At 46.9% G+C, this 18,481-nt stretch overlaps 1 protein-coding gene across 5 annotated transcripts in view; it reads right to left on the bottom strand.

The window, feature by feature from the left end:
- LOC139280184 (anoctamin-9-like) overlaps positions 1-18,481 on the bottom strand; it is a 242,322-nt gene that overhangs the window by 154,472 nt on the left and 69,369 nt on the right. For 4 of the 5 annotated variants that reach the window (XM_070899766.1, XM_070899762.1, XM_070899763.1 and 1 more), the window contains exon 4: positions 14,175-14,311. The exons of the other annotated variant lie outside the window; for it this stretch is intronic. In XM_070899766.1, coding sequence (XP_070755867.1) covers positions 14,175-14,263 — 89 coding nt within the window. In that variant the 5' untranslated portion in view covers positions 14,264-14,311. The remainder of the gene's footprint in view (positions 1-14,174; positions 14,312-18,481) is intronic. 5 annotated transcript variants of the gene reach the window in all.

Raw genomic sequence — 18,481 nt, 5'->3', positions numbered from 1 at the left:
GGAAACCTCCCCCCGCATATACCAGCGAATATGGGCGGATATCGCCGCTGTAGCCTACAATAGACTAGAGGCAGACCAGTGCTCCAAGCATTGGAACAGTCTTGTTTCATCCACAAAAGTATTAAATTATTAAATTTATAATTGTAATCATGCACTGACTCATTAATTAGAATGTAAATCTGCCGGAATGTAATTAATTGGGTAATCTTGGGTGGCTTCCCTGTTTAGATTTGGATTGGAGTCGGAACCTGTGCCCTTTTACTCTAATGTTGCTGATGCCTTAAACTTAATCGACAGTGTTAATTATTATTTAAACGCTTTGATTGAAAATTGGGACCAAAGGAATGACTGGAAACAGACAGACCACAAACACTCACCATTTCTACCACTTTAGTTTAGAAGGAGAATTATTAAATTATATCGCTGCTTGTGTGCTGTGAGCAACTCTTTAACTTGGGCACCATCTCCTTTTTGGTTAGGTTGGTGGATGGGGCACGACTGAGCATTGAGAGGTCCGGTCACCTTGTCACCAGACTGTGTGAGTCTCTCCGGCTGCTGTCAGTTACAGTGACCCAGCCTGGACTGGGAGAGAGCTGCCCTGACTCATTGTCTACCCTGGGACACTTTGGGTCATTTTCTCTAAGCACAGCCCAGGGACACGGTGTCCCCTCCCATTATGGTCCTGTCGTTGCCGAGCTCACCAGCTCAACAGCGGTCCTGATTCTCCCCCTCTCGGGGACCTCCATCGATTCCAATAAACCACCGCCCTCCCTTCAGGCGCCGAACGGCATGGCCCGTGGATGGGGCCTTTCCTGAAGATTGTACATGAGAGGGTTGGTGTCAAGCATTACTTCCTAAACATCATCTTTCTAAATATTTTCTCTGAACGTAGATGTTATAACCATGCATCCATTGGATAAAAACCGTATCAGCATATAATATTAATGTTAATGATGAATAGCATGTGGGGTGATTAATTGCAGATTACAATATTTGTTATGTTTCCATAATAGTACCTCGGCAATTAGCTTATGCCATGCTCTTGTCACATTTGCAGAGGAAGATATCTAAGAATCAGGCGGAGCGGAGGCAGACCGGAGGAGGGTCTGCTGACTTTCACTCTATGACGGATCTGGAGGAGCATGCCGCAGCCTTAGTAGGCACACATAATCGTGCCAGCCGTGGTGGTGCAGATCCCATTGTTGCGCCACGGGAGTAATATGTAAACCAGTGGTAAACCAGTGGTAATTTAAAGTAATTTAATGCCATTTGATTATAATATATGAATGATGTTATGTTATGCATGCGACTTCTGTACTTTGTTGTACTCTCACGTTAATCATATGTAAGGTCTCTCATTCACATTTATTGCAGTAGTGTTGCTCCTCGTACATATGCCTGTGCAGCGCAAGCATTCTCATGTCTCCCCTTCTCTTCTACTAACCTCAATTATGTTTTCCAGCTCCCCAGGCACTACGGGAGACCCCTGGAGCATCATCCCTACCGCTGCAGGTCGTGCTGACCATGGGGGAAGAACAAGAACAAGATACAACCGAGGAGGTGGATGATGAGCCTGAAGGGTCATCTGTGGTACCTGCAGCCACATCATCCTCAACGGATGAAATGGGGAGTCAAGCGGCTTGCAGCAGGGCACTCCGGGTCGTCCAGTGCCCATGCCGAGACCCCGTGGAGGTTTGGTCGGCGAGGTAGACACGCGTTGCGGCGGCCAGATGTCAACGAGGACATGGTGTCACTGTCGAGGGTGAATGTCGACATAGGTCGAGAGCTCCTCTAGGCAATTGGTGGGTTGACCAGCAACATTGCCACACTATCTGTCAGAATCTCGGAGGGCACGGGGCAGATGGTTGCGGCAATGCGGCGAATGATCGACGCTGCAGCACACAATAGTTTCGGGATATGGCACTGCACCCAAGGTGAGGTACCACCATCCAGCACGACAGATGCAAGACAGGAGGAAGAACTTCCTTCTGACTCGGAAGACGTTTCTTCGCAAACGTCTTCTCCTTGATCCACTGAAGTCATTCTGCCAACTTACCCCCTCCCCGCCCACATTAGCAGTCCTCAAGGTGCTCTGCTGCAAGATGTCTTGGTCCCGTTACATGGGGAATAAATGTGAAACTGCGGGTTACGACGGGGGTGGGGGGGTAAAGTTAGAGGAGGGAAGCATGGCAGCTGGTGGCGGGTGGGGGGGGCGGTATATTATTATATTATTTTTTTTAATTGTTGATTGTTGACTGTTGGGGATGGTGGGAGGGTGTTCTCGTTATATTGTTCTTGAAAAAATGTTGTTGACTATTGGGGGGGTAGGGTTGTTATAATTTGTTAAAAAATATTTTTAATTTCTTGTTAAATTATTAAAAAATTTTATTCAAGTTTGCAATTGTTGTGAAGTGTCTTTTAATAACATAAGGTAAAACATCAATACAAGGGTTGCAAACAATTCCCAGGCCAGGCCAGGCCAGGATGAAAAGTAACGCAACTGTAACTGTCACCAACGTAACTTCATGCAAAGCATTCATTTATGAGATGCTGACGCAACAGTTTTGTAGCTGTGTAACTACCACGGGGCTTTTCCAGTGGTGTGGAGTGGCGTTGGGGCATGGGTTCATCGCCAGGCTGATTGTCCTCCCCAAGATCTTCATTCTCCTCCTCGTCCTCCTTTTCCGCCTCCCCTCTCTCCTGAGGTGGACCGGCGGTCCCATCTGGCAATTGTTGTCCTCTACTGATAGCTAGGTTATCAGGACACCACATGCAGCACACCACAATGAACTTAGCGACCTGCTCAGGGTGGTATTGTAGGTTGCCTCCTGAGTGGTCCAGACATCTGAAGCGCTGCTTCAGAACTCCAAGTGTCTTTTCGACGATATTGCGTATGGCTATATGGTTTTCATTGTTGTGTATCTCAGCTCCTGTTCAGGGCTTATGCAGAGGGGCCATGAGCCAGCTGGCAAGGCCATATCTTATATCCCCCAGCATCCAACCGTGACCTTACGGCTGACTCTTAAACAGGTCAGAGACAGTGCTCTCACGCAAGATGTGCGCATTATGGATGCTCACTGGAAAATGTGCATTTACTGCCATGATTATTTGCTTGTGGTCGACAACGAGTTGCACAGTCAGGGAGTGGAATCCCTTTTGGTTCCAAAACACCTCTGCAACCTGTAAAGGTGCTCGCAGGGTGATGTGCGTACAGACTGTACCTTGGGGAAATTTGCTATTCTCGAGAACTCCAAAGCTCTCTCACTCTGTGCCTCCCTGGTAATAGGAAAGTTGAAAAAATCCATCCTGCGTGCGTAAAGGGCTTCAGTCACCTGTCGAATGCAGCAATGTATTGCATGCTGAGATACCGCAAATCTGAGATACTGAGATCGCCCATTTAAAACAGAGATGAGGAGAAATTTCTTCTCTCAGGGGGTTGTAAATTTGTGGAATTCACTGCCTCAGAAATCTGTGGAAGCTAGGACATTGAATAAATTTAAGACAGAAATAGACAGTTTCTTAAACGATAACATAGAAACATAGAAAATAGGTGCAGGAGTAGGCCATTCGGCCCTTCGAGCCTGCACCACCATTCAATATGATCATGGCTGATCATTCACCTCAGTACCCCTTTCCCGCTTTCTCTCCATACCCCTTGATCCCTTTAGCCGTAAGGGCTATATCTAACTCAGTCTTGAATATATCCAATGGACTGGCATCAACGACTCTCTGCAGTAGGGAATTCCAAAGGTTAACAACTCTCTGAGTGAAGAAATTCCTCCTCATCTCAGTCCTAAATGGCCTACTCCTTATTCTAAGACTGTGTCCCCTGGTTCTGGACTTCTCCCAACATCGGGAAAATTCTTCCCGCATCTAACCTGTCCCGTCCCGTCAGAATCTTATACGTTTCTATGAGATCCCTTCTCATCCTTCTAAACTCCAGTGTATAAAGGCCCAGTTCATTCAGTCTCTCCTCATATGACAGTCCAGCCATCCCTGGAATCAGTCTGGTGAACCTTCGCTGCACTCCCTCAATAGCAAGAACATCCTTTCTCAGATTAGGAGACCAAAACTGAACACAATATTCTAGGTGAGGCCTCACCAAGACCCTGTACAATTGCAATAAGACCTTCCTGCTCCTATACTCAAATCCCCTAGCTATGAAGGCCAACATGTCATTTGCCTTCTTCACTGCCTGCTGCACCTGCATGCCAACTTTCAATGACTGATGAACCATGACACCCAGGTCTCGTTGCACTTCCCCTTTTCCTAATCTGCCACCATTCAGATAATACTCTGCCCTCATGTTTCTGCCACCAAAGTGGATAACCTCACATTTATCCACATTATACTGCATCTGCAATGCATTTGCCCACTCACCCAACCTGTCCAAATCACCCTGCAGCCTCTTAGCATCCTCCTCACAGCTCAGTTTAGTGTCATCTGCAAACTTGGAGATATTACACTCAATTCCTTCATCCAAATCATTACTGTATAATGTAAAGAGCTGGGGTCCCAGCACTGAGCCCTGTGGCACTGCACTAGTCACTGCCTCGCATTCCAAAAAGGACCCGTTTATCCCGACTCTCTGCTTCCTGTTTGCCAACCAATTCTCTATCCACGCCAGTACATTACCCCCAATACCATGTTCTTTGATTTTGCACACCAATCTCTTATGTGGGATCTTGTCAAATGCCTTTTGAAAGTACAAATACACCACATCCACTGGTTCGACCTTGTCCACTCTACTAGTTACATCCTCAAAAAATTCCAGATTTGACAAGCATGATTTCCCTTTCATAAATCCATGCTGACTTGGGATCCTGTCACTGCTCTCCAAATACGCTGCTATTTCATCCTTAATAATTGACTCCAACATTTTCCCCACTACTGATGTCAGGCTAACCGGTCTATAATTACCCGTTTTCTCTCTCCCTCCTTTTTTAAAAAGTGGTGTTACATTTGCTACCCTCCAGTCAATAGGAACTGATCCAGAGTCGATAGACTGTTGGAAAATGATTACCAATGCATCTACTATTTCTAGGGCCACTTCCTTAAATACTCTGGGATGCAGACAATCAGGGGATAAGGGATTATGGGGAACGGGCGGGAAAGGGGAGCTGAGTCCATCATCAGATCAGCCATGATCTTATTGAATGGCGGAGCAGGCTCGAGGAGCTGTATGGCCTACTCCTGTTCCTATTTCTTATGTTCTTATGTAAATGTCGCCAGCTGAGGCCTGAAAGGAGCCCGATGCGTAGAAGGAAAGTGCCGCAGTAACCTTAACCTCAACGAGCAGTGCGGTCCCGATGGTAGGCTGCAGATCTCCCTTAATTAGCTGGCATATCTCACTGATGACCTCCTTTCGGAATCGCAGCCTTCTAACGCACGTGTTATCAGTCAAGCCCAGGTATGATTGCTTATACCTGTAAATGCATTGGGTGTAACGTCTCCTCCTCCTCAGCAGTCTGCCACCTCTTTGATTGGGCACATAATGCTCTTCAATGAACCTTCTCCCATCTCTAGTCTGCAGCGTGTGAGTAGTCAAAAATACTGGTTGAGAAGTTAGAGGTCCCATCACTATAAATCACAGTAAATGCCCTAATCTGTCTTCTTAAATTGTCCTCAACAAATACAATATAAACTGGAAATTAACCACAATGGCCAGAAATAGCAGCGAACCCGGGGACTGGGAGAAATTTAGAACTCAGCAGAGGAGGACAAAGGGTTTGATTAGGGCATGGAAAATAGATTATGAGAGGAAGCTTGCAGGAAACATTAAGACAGACTGCAAAAGCTTCTATAGATATGTAAAGAGAAAAAGGTTAGTAAAGACAAACGTAGGTCCCCTGCAGTCAGAAGCAGGGGAAGTCATAACGGGGAACAAAGAAATGGCAGACCAATTGAACAAGTACTTTGGTTCAGTATTCACTAAGGAGGACACAAACAACCTTCCGGATATAAAAGGGGTCAGAGGGTTTAGTAAGAAGGAGGAACTGAGGGAAATCCTTATTAGTCAGGAAATTGTGTTGGGGAAATTGATGGGATTGAAGGCCGATAAATCCCCAGGGCATCCCAGAGTACTTAAGGAGGTGACCTTGGAAATAGCGGATGCATTGACAGTCATTTTCCAACATTCCATCGACTCTGGATCAGTCCTATGGAGTGGAGGGTAGCCAATGTAACCCCACTTTTAAAAAAAGGAGGGAGAGAGAAAACAGGGAATTATAGACCGGTCAGCCTGACATCGGTAGTGGGTAAAATGATGGAATCAATTATTAAGGATGTCATGGCAGCGCATTTGGAAAGAGGTGACATGATAGGTCCAAGTCAGCATGGATTTGTGAAAGGGAAATCATGCTTGACAAATCTTCTGGAATTTTTTGAGGATGTTTCCAGTAGCGTGGACAAGGGAGAACCAGTTGATGTGGTGATTTTGGACTTTCAGAAGGCTTTCGACAAGGTCCCACACAAGAGATTAATGTGCAAAGTTATAGCACATGGGATTGGGGGTAGTGTGCTGACATGGATTGAGAACTGGTTGGCAGACAGGAAGCAAAGAGTAGGAGTAAATGGATACTTTTCAGAATGGCAGGCAGTGACTAGTGGGGTACTGCAAGGTTCTGTGCTGGGGCCTCAGCTGTTTACATTGTACATTAATGATTTAGACGAGGGGATTAAATGTAGTATCTCCAAATTTGCGGATGACACTAAGTTGGGTGGCAGTGTGAGCTGCGAGGAGGATGCTATGAGGCTGCAGAGTGACTTGGATAGGTTAGGTGAGTGGGCAAATGCATGGCAGATGAAGTATAATGTGGATAAATGTGAGGGTATCCACTTTGTTGGTAAAAACAGAGACAGACTATTATCTGAATGGTGACAGATTAGGAAAAGGAGAGGTGCAACGAGACCTGGGTGTCATGGTACATCAGTCATTCAAGGTTGGCATGCAGGTACAGCAGTTAGTTAAGAAAGCAAATGGCATGTTGGCCTTCATAGCGAGAGGATTTGAGTACAGGGGCAGGGAGGTGTTACTACAGTTGTACAGGGCCTTGGTGAGGCCACACCTGGAGTATTGTGTACAGTTTTGGTCTCCTAACTTGAGGAAGGACATTCTTGCTATTGAGGGAGTGCAGCAAAGGTTCACCAGACTGATTCCAGGGATGGCGGGACTGACATATCAAGAAAGACTGGATCAACTGGGCTTGTATTCACTGCAGTTCAGAAGAATGAGAGGGGATCTCATAGAAACGTTTAAAATTCTGACGGGTTTAGACAGGTTAGATGCAGGAAGAATGTTCCCAATGTTGGGGAAGTCCAGAACCAGGGGTCACAGTCTAAGGATAAGGGGTAAGCCATTTAGGACTGAGATGAGGAGAAACTTCTTCACCCAGAGAGTGGTGAACCTGTGGAATTCTCTACCACAGAAAGTTGTTGAGGCCAATTCATTAAATATATTCAAAAAGGAGTTAGATGTCGTCCTTACTACTCGGGGGATCAAGGGGTATGGCGAGAAAGCAGGAATGGGATACTGAAGTTGCATGTTCAGCCATGAACTCATTGAATGGCGGTGCAGGCACGAAGGGCCGAATGGTCTACTCCTGCACCAATTTTCTATGTTTCTATGTGATTAGATGATTGGCAAGATTCAAAAACGCCCTTAAAATCACTCACAAATTACTTCTCCTCCCAACCACTTCAAGCAGCCTTTTATTAAAGATCCTCCGAGTTACAAAATGGCATCCATACTGCCGAGTTAAGGTCAGGTGAATGCAGTTTCCCTTAGCATCTTTTTGGGCGAGCGATCATTTGGGCGAATTACAGGCGAAATGACAAAAGTAGTGCTCGGCAATAATCTGGGCGGTAATTGGGAGCTAGTTTCCATTATAAACAGTATTCTGGGCCTAGCACGAGGATGACGTCATTTTTTAAAAATACAGACCGGGCGATGCAGCTCATTCCTGTATGCCAAAAGTTGCACCAGCGATAAATGGACGATAATCAGGTGCTAGTTTCCATTTTTCATCAAATATGGGCGATAGCCTGATCTCAGCGCTTATATAGGTGCTAAATGGGCGCTAAATGGGTGATGATGTGCCGAAAGTCTAACCTATAGAAATGATTTGAACTTGGGTATAGGAGATGCAAGATCATATGACACAAAAATAGAGAACAATGTTGTATATTGTGAAGAGTTTATATTGTACCAGCAACCGAGCAGTCAGGCAGGCTAGTAGATTGGGTAGATACATTTGGGGTGAAAAGTAATGTGGAGAAATATGTGGTGATACATTTAGGAAGAATATGGAGAGGAAATATACAAAAATAGTAAAACTTTTAAGGAAACAAAAGAGCAGAGAGACTTAGGGGTTCAGATATACAAATCTTGGAACGTGCAAGGACAAGTTGAAAGAGCTGTAAAAACAAACCATATTGGATCCCAGGGTTGTACACGACAAATGGAAATAGATAAAGCTATACAAATCATTTGTTAGGCAGCAGTTAGAATATTAAAACTGATTCTGTAATAAGGTGCTTCCAGCAAAGGGTGTCATTCATACAGCCCCATATCCCATGATTTTTCAGTCCACTGAAGTTGTTGGATGGAAAATCACTAGCTGTGGACCCTTAATTTAATGACGTGCTCCCTGTGAGAGTGTAGTTCCACACTAGATGCACCTGAACATGGCATCAGCCCTACTCTGTCCAGTTTTGGGAGGAAGGATACCAAGGCCATGGAAACAGTACAGCAGAGCTGTATTAAGATGATACAGGTAACAGGCTTTATGAGATGAGACTAAAGGAATTGAAGGTCTTTTCATTGGAACAGAGAAGATTGAGGAGATCTGGGGATAAATGTTTTGAAACTGCATCACTGGCGAGGTACCCCACATATCATCAATGTGCATCAGAAAATTGTGGTTGCGCTGTCTGTGGCTTTCCAATAAGCACTGGTGGCAGGCAGGTGCGGAAGAGGCCAGATTTGGAGGAGTGCAGAGATCCTAGTGGGTTGTTGGGCCAGTGGTCACAGAGATCGGGAGATTAAAGAAAATATTAGGTGATTTTTTTTAATACAGAATGTTTTCGGTGTATGGAAAGCCCTACCAGAAACAGTAGTGGAAGCAAAATCCATAATTCTTTTTGAAGGAAAGTGGATGAATATTTGAAATAGGTATGGGCAAACACCAGGGAAATTAGACAAAGTGGAAGATCTTTCAGGGAACCAGTGGAGGAAGTGCATCCGAGAGGGTGCTGAGCACCTCGAGTCTCATCGCCGAGAGCATGCAGAAATCAAGCGCAAGCAGCGGAAAGAGCGTACGGCAAACCTGTCCCACCCACCCCTTCCCTCAACGACTATCTGTCCCACCTGTGACAGGGACTGTGGTTCCCGTATTGGACTGTTCAGTCACATAAGGACTCACTTTAAGAGTGGAAGCAAGTCTTCCTCGATTCTGAGAGACAGCTTATGATGATGATGATGATGACGACGATGGGCTGAATGGCTGGCTGTGCTATAACAGTCTATTATTTTATAAATATTTCCACTATGGTCCAAATACATAGAATCATAGAAACTTACAGCACAAACGGAGGCCATTCAGACCATCATTCATATGCTGGCTCTTTGAAACAGCAGTCGTGCTTAGTCCCACATTCCCACGTTTTGCCCCTAACCTTGTAAGTTCCTCATCTTCAAGTACCTGTCCAACTTCTGAAATTATTCATGAAATCAGCTTCCACCACCTTTTCAGGTAACGGGTTCTGAGTGAAAAAAATTCACCTCATCTCCTCTCTAGATCTTTTGCCAATGATTTTAAACAATTGCATAATGCCCACTGCGCCAACCATAGAACAGGTCGGGTGCTGTGCTACTCCAGCAAGCCTACAGACTCTTTTGTGCATCTTTAGCTGCATTTAACTGGCCGCATCCCTTTAAATATCAGCTGCAGTGTAATTTTCTATTCCCTCATTATACGAGCTCTCTGTGCAACACCAAAGCTTAGGATAATTAAGCAAATGAACACATAGAATCATAGAAAGTTACGGCAAAGGAAGCCATTTTGGCCCATCGTGTCCGTGCCGGCTGACAACAGCTAGCCAGTCTAATCCCATTTTCCAGCTCTTGGTCCGTAGCCCTGTAGGTTACAGCACTTCAAGTGCACATCCAAGTACCCCTTAAATGTGGTGGGGCTTTCTGCCTCTACCACCCTTTCAGGCAGTGAATTCCAGACCCCACCACCCTCTGGGTAAAGAAATTTCCCCTCATATCTCCTCTAAACCTCTTACCAATTACTTGAAATCGATGTCCCCTTGTTGTTGATCCCTCTGCCAACTGGCCCCAGAAAATGGTGAGCAGTCAGCTCACTGTGCTTTTGGCTAGCTTTGTGTTAGCAACTATTCACAGCTCAACATTGTGTTCATGTTGCTGATCTACATCAGAGATTTACTGAATTCCACAAGAAAACTGTTTATGTACAGGTAGAGCCTCCAAAATCCGGAAACCTCGGGACTGAGGCCATTCTGGATTTCGGGTATTTCTGGAGTTTGGAACGTCTTTCCGACGTCCCGAATCTAGAATCGCCTGGGCTGAGGTTCGGGTATTTCCGGATTTCCGAACGTCTTTCCGACGTTCCGTGTCCGGAAACGCCTGGGTGCTGCGGGTACTGCGGGTCCGGGTCCCGGACGGTGGTGGGACCGGGGCAGCAAAGGGGCTGGTGGTGGGACCGGGGCAGCGGAGGGTCTGGGGCAGCAGAGGAGGGGGAGGGGGCAGCGGATCCGGGTGCTGCGGGTCCTGGTCTGGGGCAGCGAAGGGGTGGGCGGCGGGTCCGAGTGCTGTGGGTGGGGATCAGTGGCGGGTCCAGTCGCTATGGGTCCGGGGCGGCGAGGGGGAGGTGCAGCGGATTCGGGTGCTGCGGGTTCCGGGTTCGGTAGTGGCCAGGAAAAACCTCCGTTGCTGCCATTGGGACAGCGGGATAGGTATGAAGACCTGCAAAAAAGGTAAGTTAACGTTTTTTTTAATTCTTTTGCAATGATTCGCTAGAAAATGGTCTTGAGACTGTTTTGTGATTTTTTATTTTTTTGGAATATTTTGGGGTGTTTTCCCCCCTCCCTAGGCCAAACTCGCAGCGGTAATCAGCTTCACACTAAAGTTGGCGAGGACTGCGCTTTTCGTTAATTGTTACTGCTGGGCCTTTAAAAAATAGCAGAGTGATTAGCAGTATTTTTGGCGAAAAAATACCGCTATCGCTGTTTAAAAAAATGTCCGGATTTCGGAATATTTTCCAGATTCCAGACGACCCCTCCATGGATCAGCACGTTGTCCGGATTTTGGAACATTCCAAATTTCGGAAGCTCTACCTGTATTACCAACAGAGACAGGATCCTAGAATTAATGGGCCCAAGTTTCGGCCTCAGTTGCTCCTGATTTTTTGGAGCAACTGGTGTAGAACGGAGTATCTTAGAAATTCAAATTCTCGGCATTTAGTTTGCTCCAGTTCTAGTCAGTTAGAACAGTTTCACTTTGGAACAGAATTTTTTTTTCAAAAGGGGGCGTGTCCGGCCACTTACGCCTGTTTTCAAAGTTTCGGCAGTGAAAGCTTACTCCAAACTAACTTAGAATGGAGTAAGTGAAGATTTTTGTACGCTCAAAAAAACCTTGTCTACACTTTAGAAAATCAGGTGTAGGTTACAAATCAGGCATAGGGAATGGGGGCGGGGTTTAAAGGGAAGTTTACAAACATTAAACACTTCAATTTTACAAAAAGAGTTATCATCAATAATAAATGATAAATACATCAATAAATCAACCAATAAATCAATCAAAAAAAATTAATAAAAAATAAAAAAATTTAAAAATCAATAAATAAAACATTTTCTACTTACTGACTGCAGCACCGGGAGTCCTCCTACAGCGTGCTGGGTACGCCCCCCCCCCCCCCCCCCCGCATGTCTCTGTCAGTGTCTTTATCTCTCTGTCTGCCTGTGTGTGTCTCTCTCACTCTCTGTCTGTCAGTGTCTGTGTTTCTGACAGCGAGGGGTGGAGGGGAGGGGGAGGATGGGGAGGGGGGCTGGAGGAGTGGAGGGGAGGGGGAGGAGGAGTGGGGAGGAGGGGTGGTGGAGTGGGGGAGGGGGGTGACAAGGGAGGGAGGGGAGGGGGGTGACAAGGGAGGGAGGGGAGGGGGGTGACAAGGGAGGGAGGGGAGGTGGGTGACAAGGGAGGGAGGGGAGGGGGGGAGGAGAGGTAGGAGGAGGGAGGGGAGGGGGGGAGAGAAGGGAGGGAGGGGAAGGGAGGGGTGGGAGAGAAGGGAGGGAGGGGGGTGAGAAGGGGGGTGTGAGGGAAGGGAGGGAGGGGAGGGGGGTTGAGAGAAGGGAGGGAGGGGAGGGGGGGTGAGAGAAGGGAGGGAGGGAGGGGAGGGGGGAAGAGAAGAGAGGGAGGGGAAGGGGGTAGAGAAGGGGGGAAGAGAGAGAGAAGGGAGAGAGAGAGAGAGAGAGAAAGAAAGGAGAGGGAGACTGAACGAGCCCGGCCCGGCCAGGCCCAAGACTTCGAGCTTAGACTTACCGGATTGACAGGTAGGTGGCATCGGGTCCGGGGTCCGGGGGGGTCGGGAGCGCGGATCGGGGGGGAGCGCGGGTCGGGGCAGAGGGGAGGGGGTCGGTCGGTCGGGGGGGGGGGCGGAGATCGGTCGGGGGGGTGGAGATCGGTCGGGAGCGGAGGTAGGTCGGGGAAGGGGGGGGAAGGTCGGGAGCGGGAGAAGCGGAGGTCAGGTCGGGGGGGGGGGGGGGGCGGTCCGGTGGGGGGTGGGTGGGAGCGGGAGTCAAGTCGGGTCGGGTCCGGTCCGGAGGAAGCAGGAGCTGGGCGTGGAAGGCAGCCTTATGCACGCAGCCCCAGTGAGGCCATTCGGCCAGGGCTTCGGCCCCTCCCACACAGTTTTGGGCGCCTGGAGCTACTGCACATGCGTGCCCATTGTAGCGCGCATGTGCAGAGGTCCCGGCACTGTTTTCAGCGCAGGGACCTGGCTCCGCCCCCTACAGCTCGTGCTGCGCCGCGCCGAGCTGCAAACGACCTGCAGGGAGCCGGAGAATCTGGAAGTTTTTTTTAGGCGCACTTTGTGGCGCGTAAAACGGGCGTCCAGGTCGGGGCTGCGCAGTTCTAGGCACGGCCCAAAACTTGGGCCCACTGTTAGCAATTATTAAACTAAGTACAAATGAAGGAAGCCTTTCAGCTTTTCCACCTCATCTTTGCGTAGAGATCTACAATCTCTCCACCATCAGCACATCATACAATTACCTCTTAAACAATTCCAGTGGTTTTGCCCCCACTACACTACTCAGATCATCACTTTGTGTGAAGAAGTGCTTCCTGATGTCTTTCCTAAACTTACCTATATCTGCTTTTCCAGCAGTTATAGTTTTACTTGCAATATTACCAAGAATTAATTGTTCCTATTCCATTAAATAGCTTATACAACAAAACAACGTTCCCTTCTTTCAAGGCTTAGGAGTCCAGATTTTCTAGCCTTTTCCCATAACTTGGTCCTCTGGCATTAGAGATCACCTTATCGACCAGCTCTGCACCACTGATCAGAATTGTGTATAAATGTAACCCATTCACAGTGTAGTGGTGGGTGGTATCCCCAACTAGTTAATTTGCATGTGTGCACTGAGTTCTTTAATTCATACTTAAGGGAATGGAGGGATTTTCCAGTGACTATCTCTCAATTGTATATAAGGATGGGGAAGAGAAATGTTCAAATGACACAACTACATGTGTTGGTTGGGATTGCTCATACAACAGTACCAGTGATTTGAGTAGTTCTTCAGGAATTCTTCCATTATGGACTGAGTAAACCATTTGAAACTCTCTGCCAAATCTGGAGTTGATTTATGCATCAAGCAACTGAGACCCTAAAAAAGTGAAGGTTCCCAATGGCATCATCTACATTCAATACCATTTATATGTGGTGCATATGGAGAGCAACGATATTCAAATTCACATTTGGAGGACGGGACTCCAGTGAGGACAACTCCATTTTTGAATCTACAGTGGCCTATTGAACGCAACATGGCAGAGCAAACATACTCAATTCCATGTCAAGGGGCGGTGGACAGATAGCTTTGGCAACTTATCAAATATATAATCAAATTCAATCTACTGCACTTAGATAAAATGATACCTGGTTGAATTTGAGATTGTGTCCAGTCCAGTATGACTAGAAGTTCTCTCAGCAATATCTAAAAGTTGTATGTATGTTTCAAACATCATGTCAGGGGCTTGAATTCCAAAGAACAAACTGAAGTCATCTTCTTTTTTCTGGGGGAGAAAACAATCTTGATTTTTATGATTTTAGTTTCAAATTAGCTCATTAACATATCTCAGCATTATCAACCTCCTTATTCTCAAGCACTGTACCAATCCACTGAAAACCTCCATCATCACCACTCTCCTAAAAAGCTCAGCGTCGACTCTTCTGTTTATAAGCCACCGCTTAAGGTTAACTTCTGCTTCTTATACAAGCACCTCAAATATGTAGGGAAGAATTTTCCGGGGGGGGGGGGGGGGGGGGATGGGGGTCAGCAGGCTCGATCAGCGGCGGGTCGGGTGGGAAAAAATGTTTTTGACAGCGGGTCGGGACCCCGTTGTCAACCCGCCGCCACACGCCGTTTCCTAATGCCGGGTCTGCCGGCACTGAGCAGACCTGACATGCAGCGGCGGGGAAGTCAACTGAAATCATTAGTGGCTTGTTTACAGCCATTTCATGCTTTTGTTCTCAGCTTTTTGATGTTGACAGGTCGCCCACAAGTTTCCTGCTGTGCCTAGACCTCGTTTGTGAAGCTGAAGCAGGAGGTGACTTTTCATTGTTTCAACTGATGAGTTGACAGCTTCAAATATCAAGTCAAAGCTCCCAACTGAATCAGATACCTTCCCTTAGTCACAAGTTTCTCTAAACTGCATTTCCATTACAGATTCTGAATTCTGCAAATCTTTACACCATCCTGTCTGACCTCATTAGCTCTCCCAACATTGACAGATTGTTTCTGTCATTTCTACTGCACCTGCCATCTATTCCATCAGCATCGCTGCCCTTGAAACTATCTCACCTTGGACCTCAGAATCTCACCGCAATCAGCCCCAACACCAGCAGCACCAACAACAACACCAACCTTCTCCGCAATCAACTGACGCTGCACAGGCCACAGGGCATCGGCACCCGACCACATTACTGCCCGGGAGGCCAGGGATGGCCTCACCATGGCCACATTTACTTCACTTGACGCTGTACACCCATATGGCTGCCACATGATGCGCCAGGTTGGCATCACACCACACTAACACCTTAAAGCCTCCCTGCAATGCCCAAGCCATTCCTTTCAGTCATCACCATTGCGGAGTGTAACATTATGTCTCATCATTCACTGCAACTAACTAACAAAGGTGCACACAAATCTGTCCAAGAACGCAGAGTGTTCAAAATAAAGGTTTCAATGTTTGACACCACATTAACAGAAACTTTACATGAACATTGCATAAAACATCAAAGTGTGTGTTGTTAGTTGGTATGATTGCACTAGGATGAGGGTGAGTGTGAGGGTTGGTTAGTGAGATGGGGAAGTGATAATGTAGATAGAGAGGGATGGGTGGAGGTGCAAGGTAAGTTGGTGTGAGGATGTGCGGGAGCAGGGTAGTGAAGGCAGAGTGATGGGGTTGTAATGAGTGGCACAGCAGAATGCGGTTGAGTGTGGCTTTGCAGTAATGTTTCGTGATCTACTGAGATCATTGAAAGGTGTGCGCCACTGCAGCCTGGTCCTCCTGGCGACATCCCTGCTTGTGCCTTTCAATGCAATGTGCAACCAGGCTGCGTTGGTCTCCTGCACCTTTGTGCAGGGCTTGTCAGTGTTTGCAGCACCTCAATGCTGTATAACACTGACAGCACAAATGTCTAAATAAATTTGCGCATGGTCCCTTTAAGGAAACTGGCTGAAGACGGGTCATCAAATGACTTCATCAGACCCACTTCCTTCAATTGGCTGGCAAACGCACTGGGTGGGCTTAACAAACCCAATATGGGGAAACTCATTTTGGACAGCTGGCTGCAGCCAGCAACAAGGCCGGGACCGACCACCGACTACAGACCCGCCGAGGTTGGTAAAATCATAGAAACATAGAAACATAGAAAATAGGTGCAGGAGTAGGCCATTCGGCCCTTCTAGCCTGCACCGCCATTCAATGAGTTCATGGCTGAACATGCAACTTCAGTACCTCATTTCTGCTTTCTCACCATACCCCTTGATTCCCCTAGTAGTAAGGACTTCATCTAACTCCTTTTTGAATATATTTAGTGAATTGGCCTCAACAACTTTCTGTGGTAGAGAATTCCACAGGTTCACCACTCTCTGGGTGAAGAAATTCCTCCTCATCTCGGTCCTAAATGGCTTCCCCCTTATCCTTAGACTGTGTCCCCTGGTTCTGGACTTCCCCAACATTGGGAACATTCTTCCTGCATCTAACCTGTCTAACCCCGTCAGAATTTTAAACGTTTCTATGAGGTCCCCTCTCATTCTTCTGAACTCCAGTGAATACAAGCCCAGTTGATCCAGTCTTTCTTGATAGGTCAGTCCCGCCATCCCGGGAATCAGTCTGGTGAACCTTCGCTGCACTCCCTCAATAGCAAGAATGTCCTTCCTCAGGTTAGGAGACCAAAACTGTACACAATACTCCAGGTGTGGCCTCACCAAGGCCCTGTACAATTGTAGCAACACCTCCCTGCCCCTGTACTCAAATCCCCTCTCTATGAAGGCCAACATGCCATTTGCTTTCTTAACCGCCTGCTGTACCTGCATGCCAACCTTCAATGACAGATGTACCATGACACCCAGGTCTCTTTGCACCTCCCCTTTTCCTAATCTGTCACCATTCAGATAATAGTCTGTCTCTCTGTTTTTACCACCAAAGTGGATAACCTCACATTTATCCACATTATACTTCATCTGCCATGCATTTGCCCACTCACCTTACCTATCCAAGTCGCTCTGCAGCCTCATAGCATCCTCCTCGCAGCTCACACTGCCACCCAACTTAGTGTCATCCGCAAATTTGGAGATACTACATTTAATCCCCTCGTCTAAATCATTAATGTACAGTGTAAACAGCTGGGGCCCCAGCACAGAACCTTGCGGTACCCCACTAGTCACTGCCTGCCATTCTGAAAAGTCCCCATTTAGCCTGTAGTTGCTACTCAACTGCATACCCACTTCTCTCACCAGTTTTTATTCAAGTCCCTCCAATCCAGCTTCCTGCTCATCCTTTCTGCTGTTTTGGAAACTGTTAACCGCTCCATTCTCCTCAGTACACTCATCTGTAATGGTACTATTCCTACCTGGCCAAATGTATTCACTATACTTCGAAGGGCAACCCTTGGTACCCCTCAAATTATATTATCTGCCGGTACACAGTCAACTTCCACATTAATGTCACAATATCCAACTTCACTTCTCTGTCACCACTTTCAACCTAGGGATTCAATAATATAATGCTAATTGACCATTGTGCTGAGCACTGTGAGCATATTATTGGGAGCTAAGGTCTTCTGCCTGCAATGAACCAGTACTGCATAGTGCACCATAATGCTGTAGGAAAGTGCCTGTAGCATTGATGGCCTGTGCACCATGCATCAGCTCACTTCATTAACGATCTACAGGTATGATGGAGCAGTTCCTGCAATTAGACACTGAATAAATTGCTGTGATTGCTGCCTCAGCTTGCAGTTTGCCATGCCTAGTCATTTGAGTAGGGCAGATGGGTGATATGGAATATGGATAACTATCCCCATTAGCTATATAGCTCTTGACATTTCCTTACTTTTAGCCATTCCTTCAGCCTGAATAGAAATATCTATGGAAGCAAACCAATGAAATAGTAAGGTTGTTGAAGCTTAACGTTATGGATGCTCTGAATCTGATTCTCTAACATGGAATCCAGACAAGACCCAAGATCTCTAGAGCCTAGCAGAGCATTCGCTATGGAAGCTAGTTCATCTTAGGACCTTGGATAAGGGGGACTTTAGTGTAGAGGACCCAAAGTGGTCACCCACTGCATGCATGCATCATGTAAGCTGCTTGGCACATTCTCAAATGATTACATTAATGGCTGATGCTGAGCTACAACACTGAGTTTATAAGCAGGCCCTGTGAGGCTGATTCTCTGGGCTCAGCAACTGAAGGAGTTACTGGACTGGTCTTCTGTCCAGTCAGTTGTAGCTCAACCAATTCCAGCCTCCACTTGCTCCTCTTCACTCATGCTTTGTGCTTTACCAAGTGCTCCCTGCTACACGCATTAACTGACTGGACGTATCTGTGCTGGTGTTTTCCACTGCATGAGCGGATGACACTGAATGCTGGGCAGTGATTTATTAAGGCAATTTGATATTTATTAATACCTGGACTTGGGTATACAGGGCATAATTTCAAAGTCTGCAGATGAGGC

The sequence above is a fragment of the Pristiophorus japonicus genome, chromosome 14 (genome assembly GCF_044704955.1).
Source record: "Pristiophorus japonicus isolate sPriJap1 chromosome 14, sPriJap1.hap1, whole genome shotgun sequence".
Classification (NCBI taxonomy): domain Eukaryota; kingdom Metazoa; phylum Chordata; class Chondrichthyes; family Pristiophoridae; genus Pristiophorus; species Pristiophorus japonicus.
Note: the sequence above shows the minus strand (reverse complement) of the source record. Positions and strands in the feature narration are given on the sequence as shown.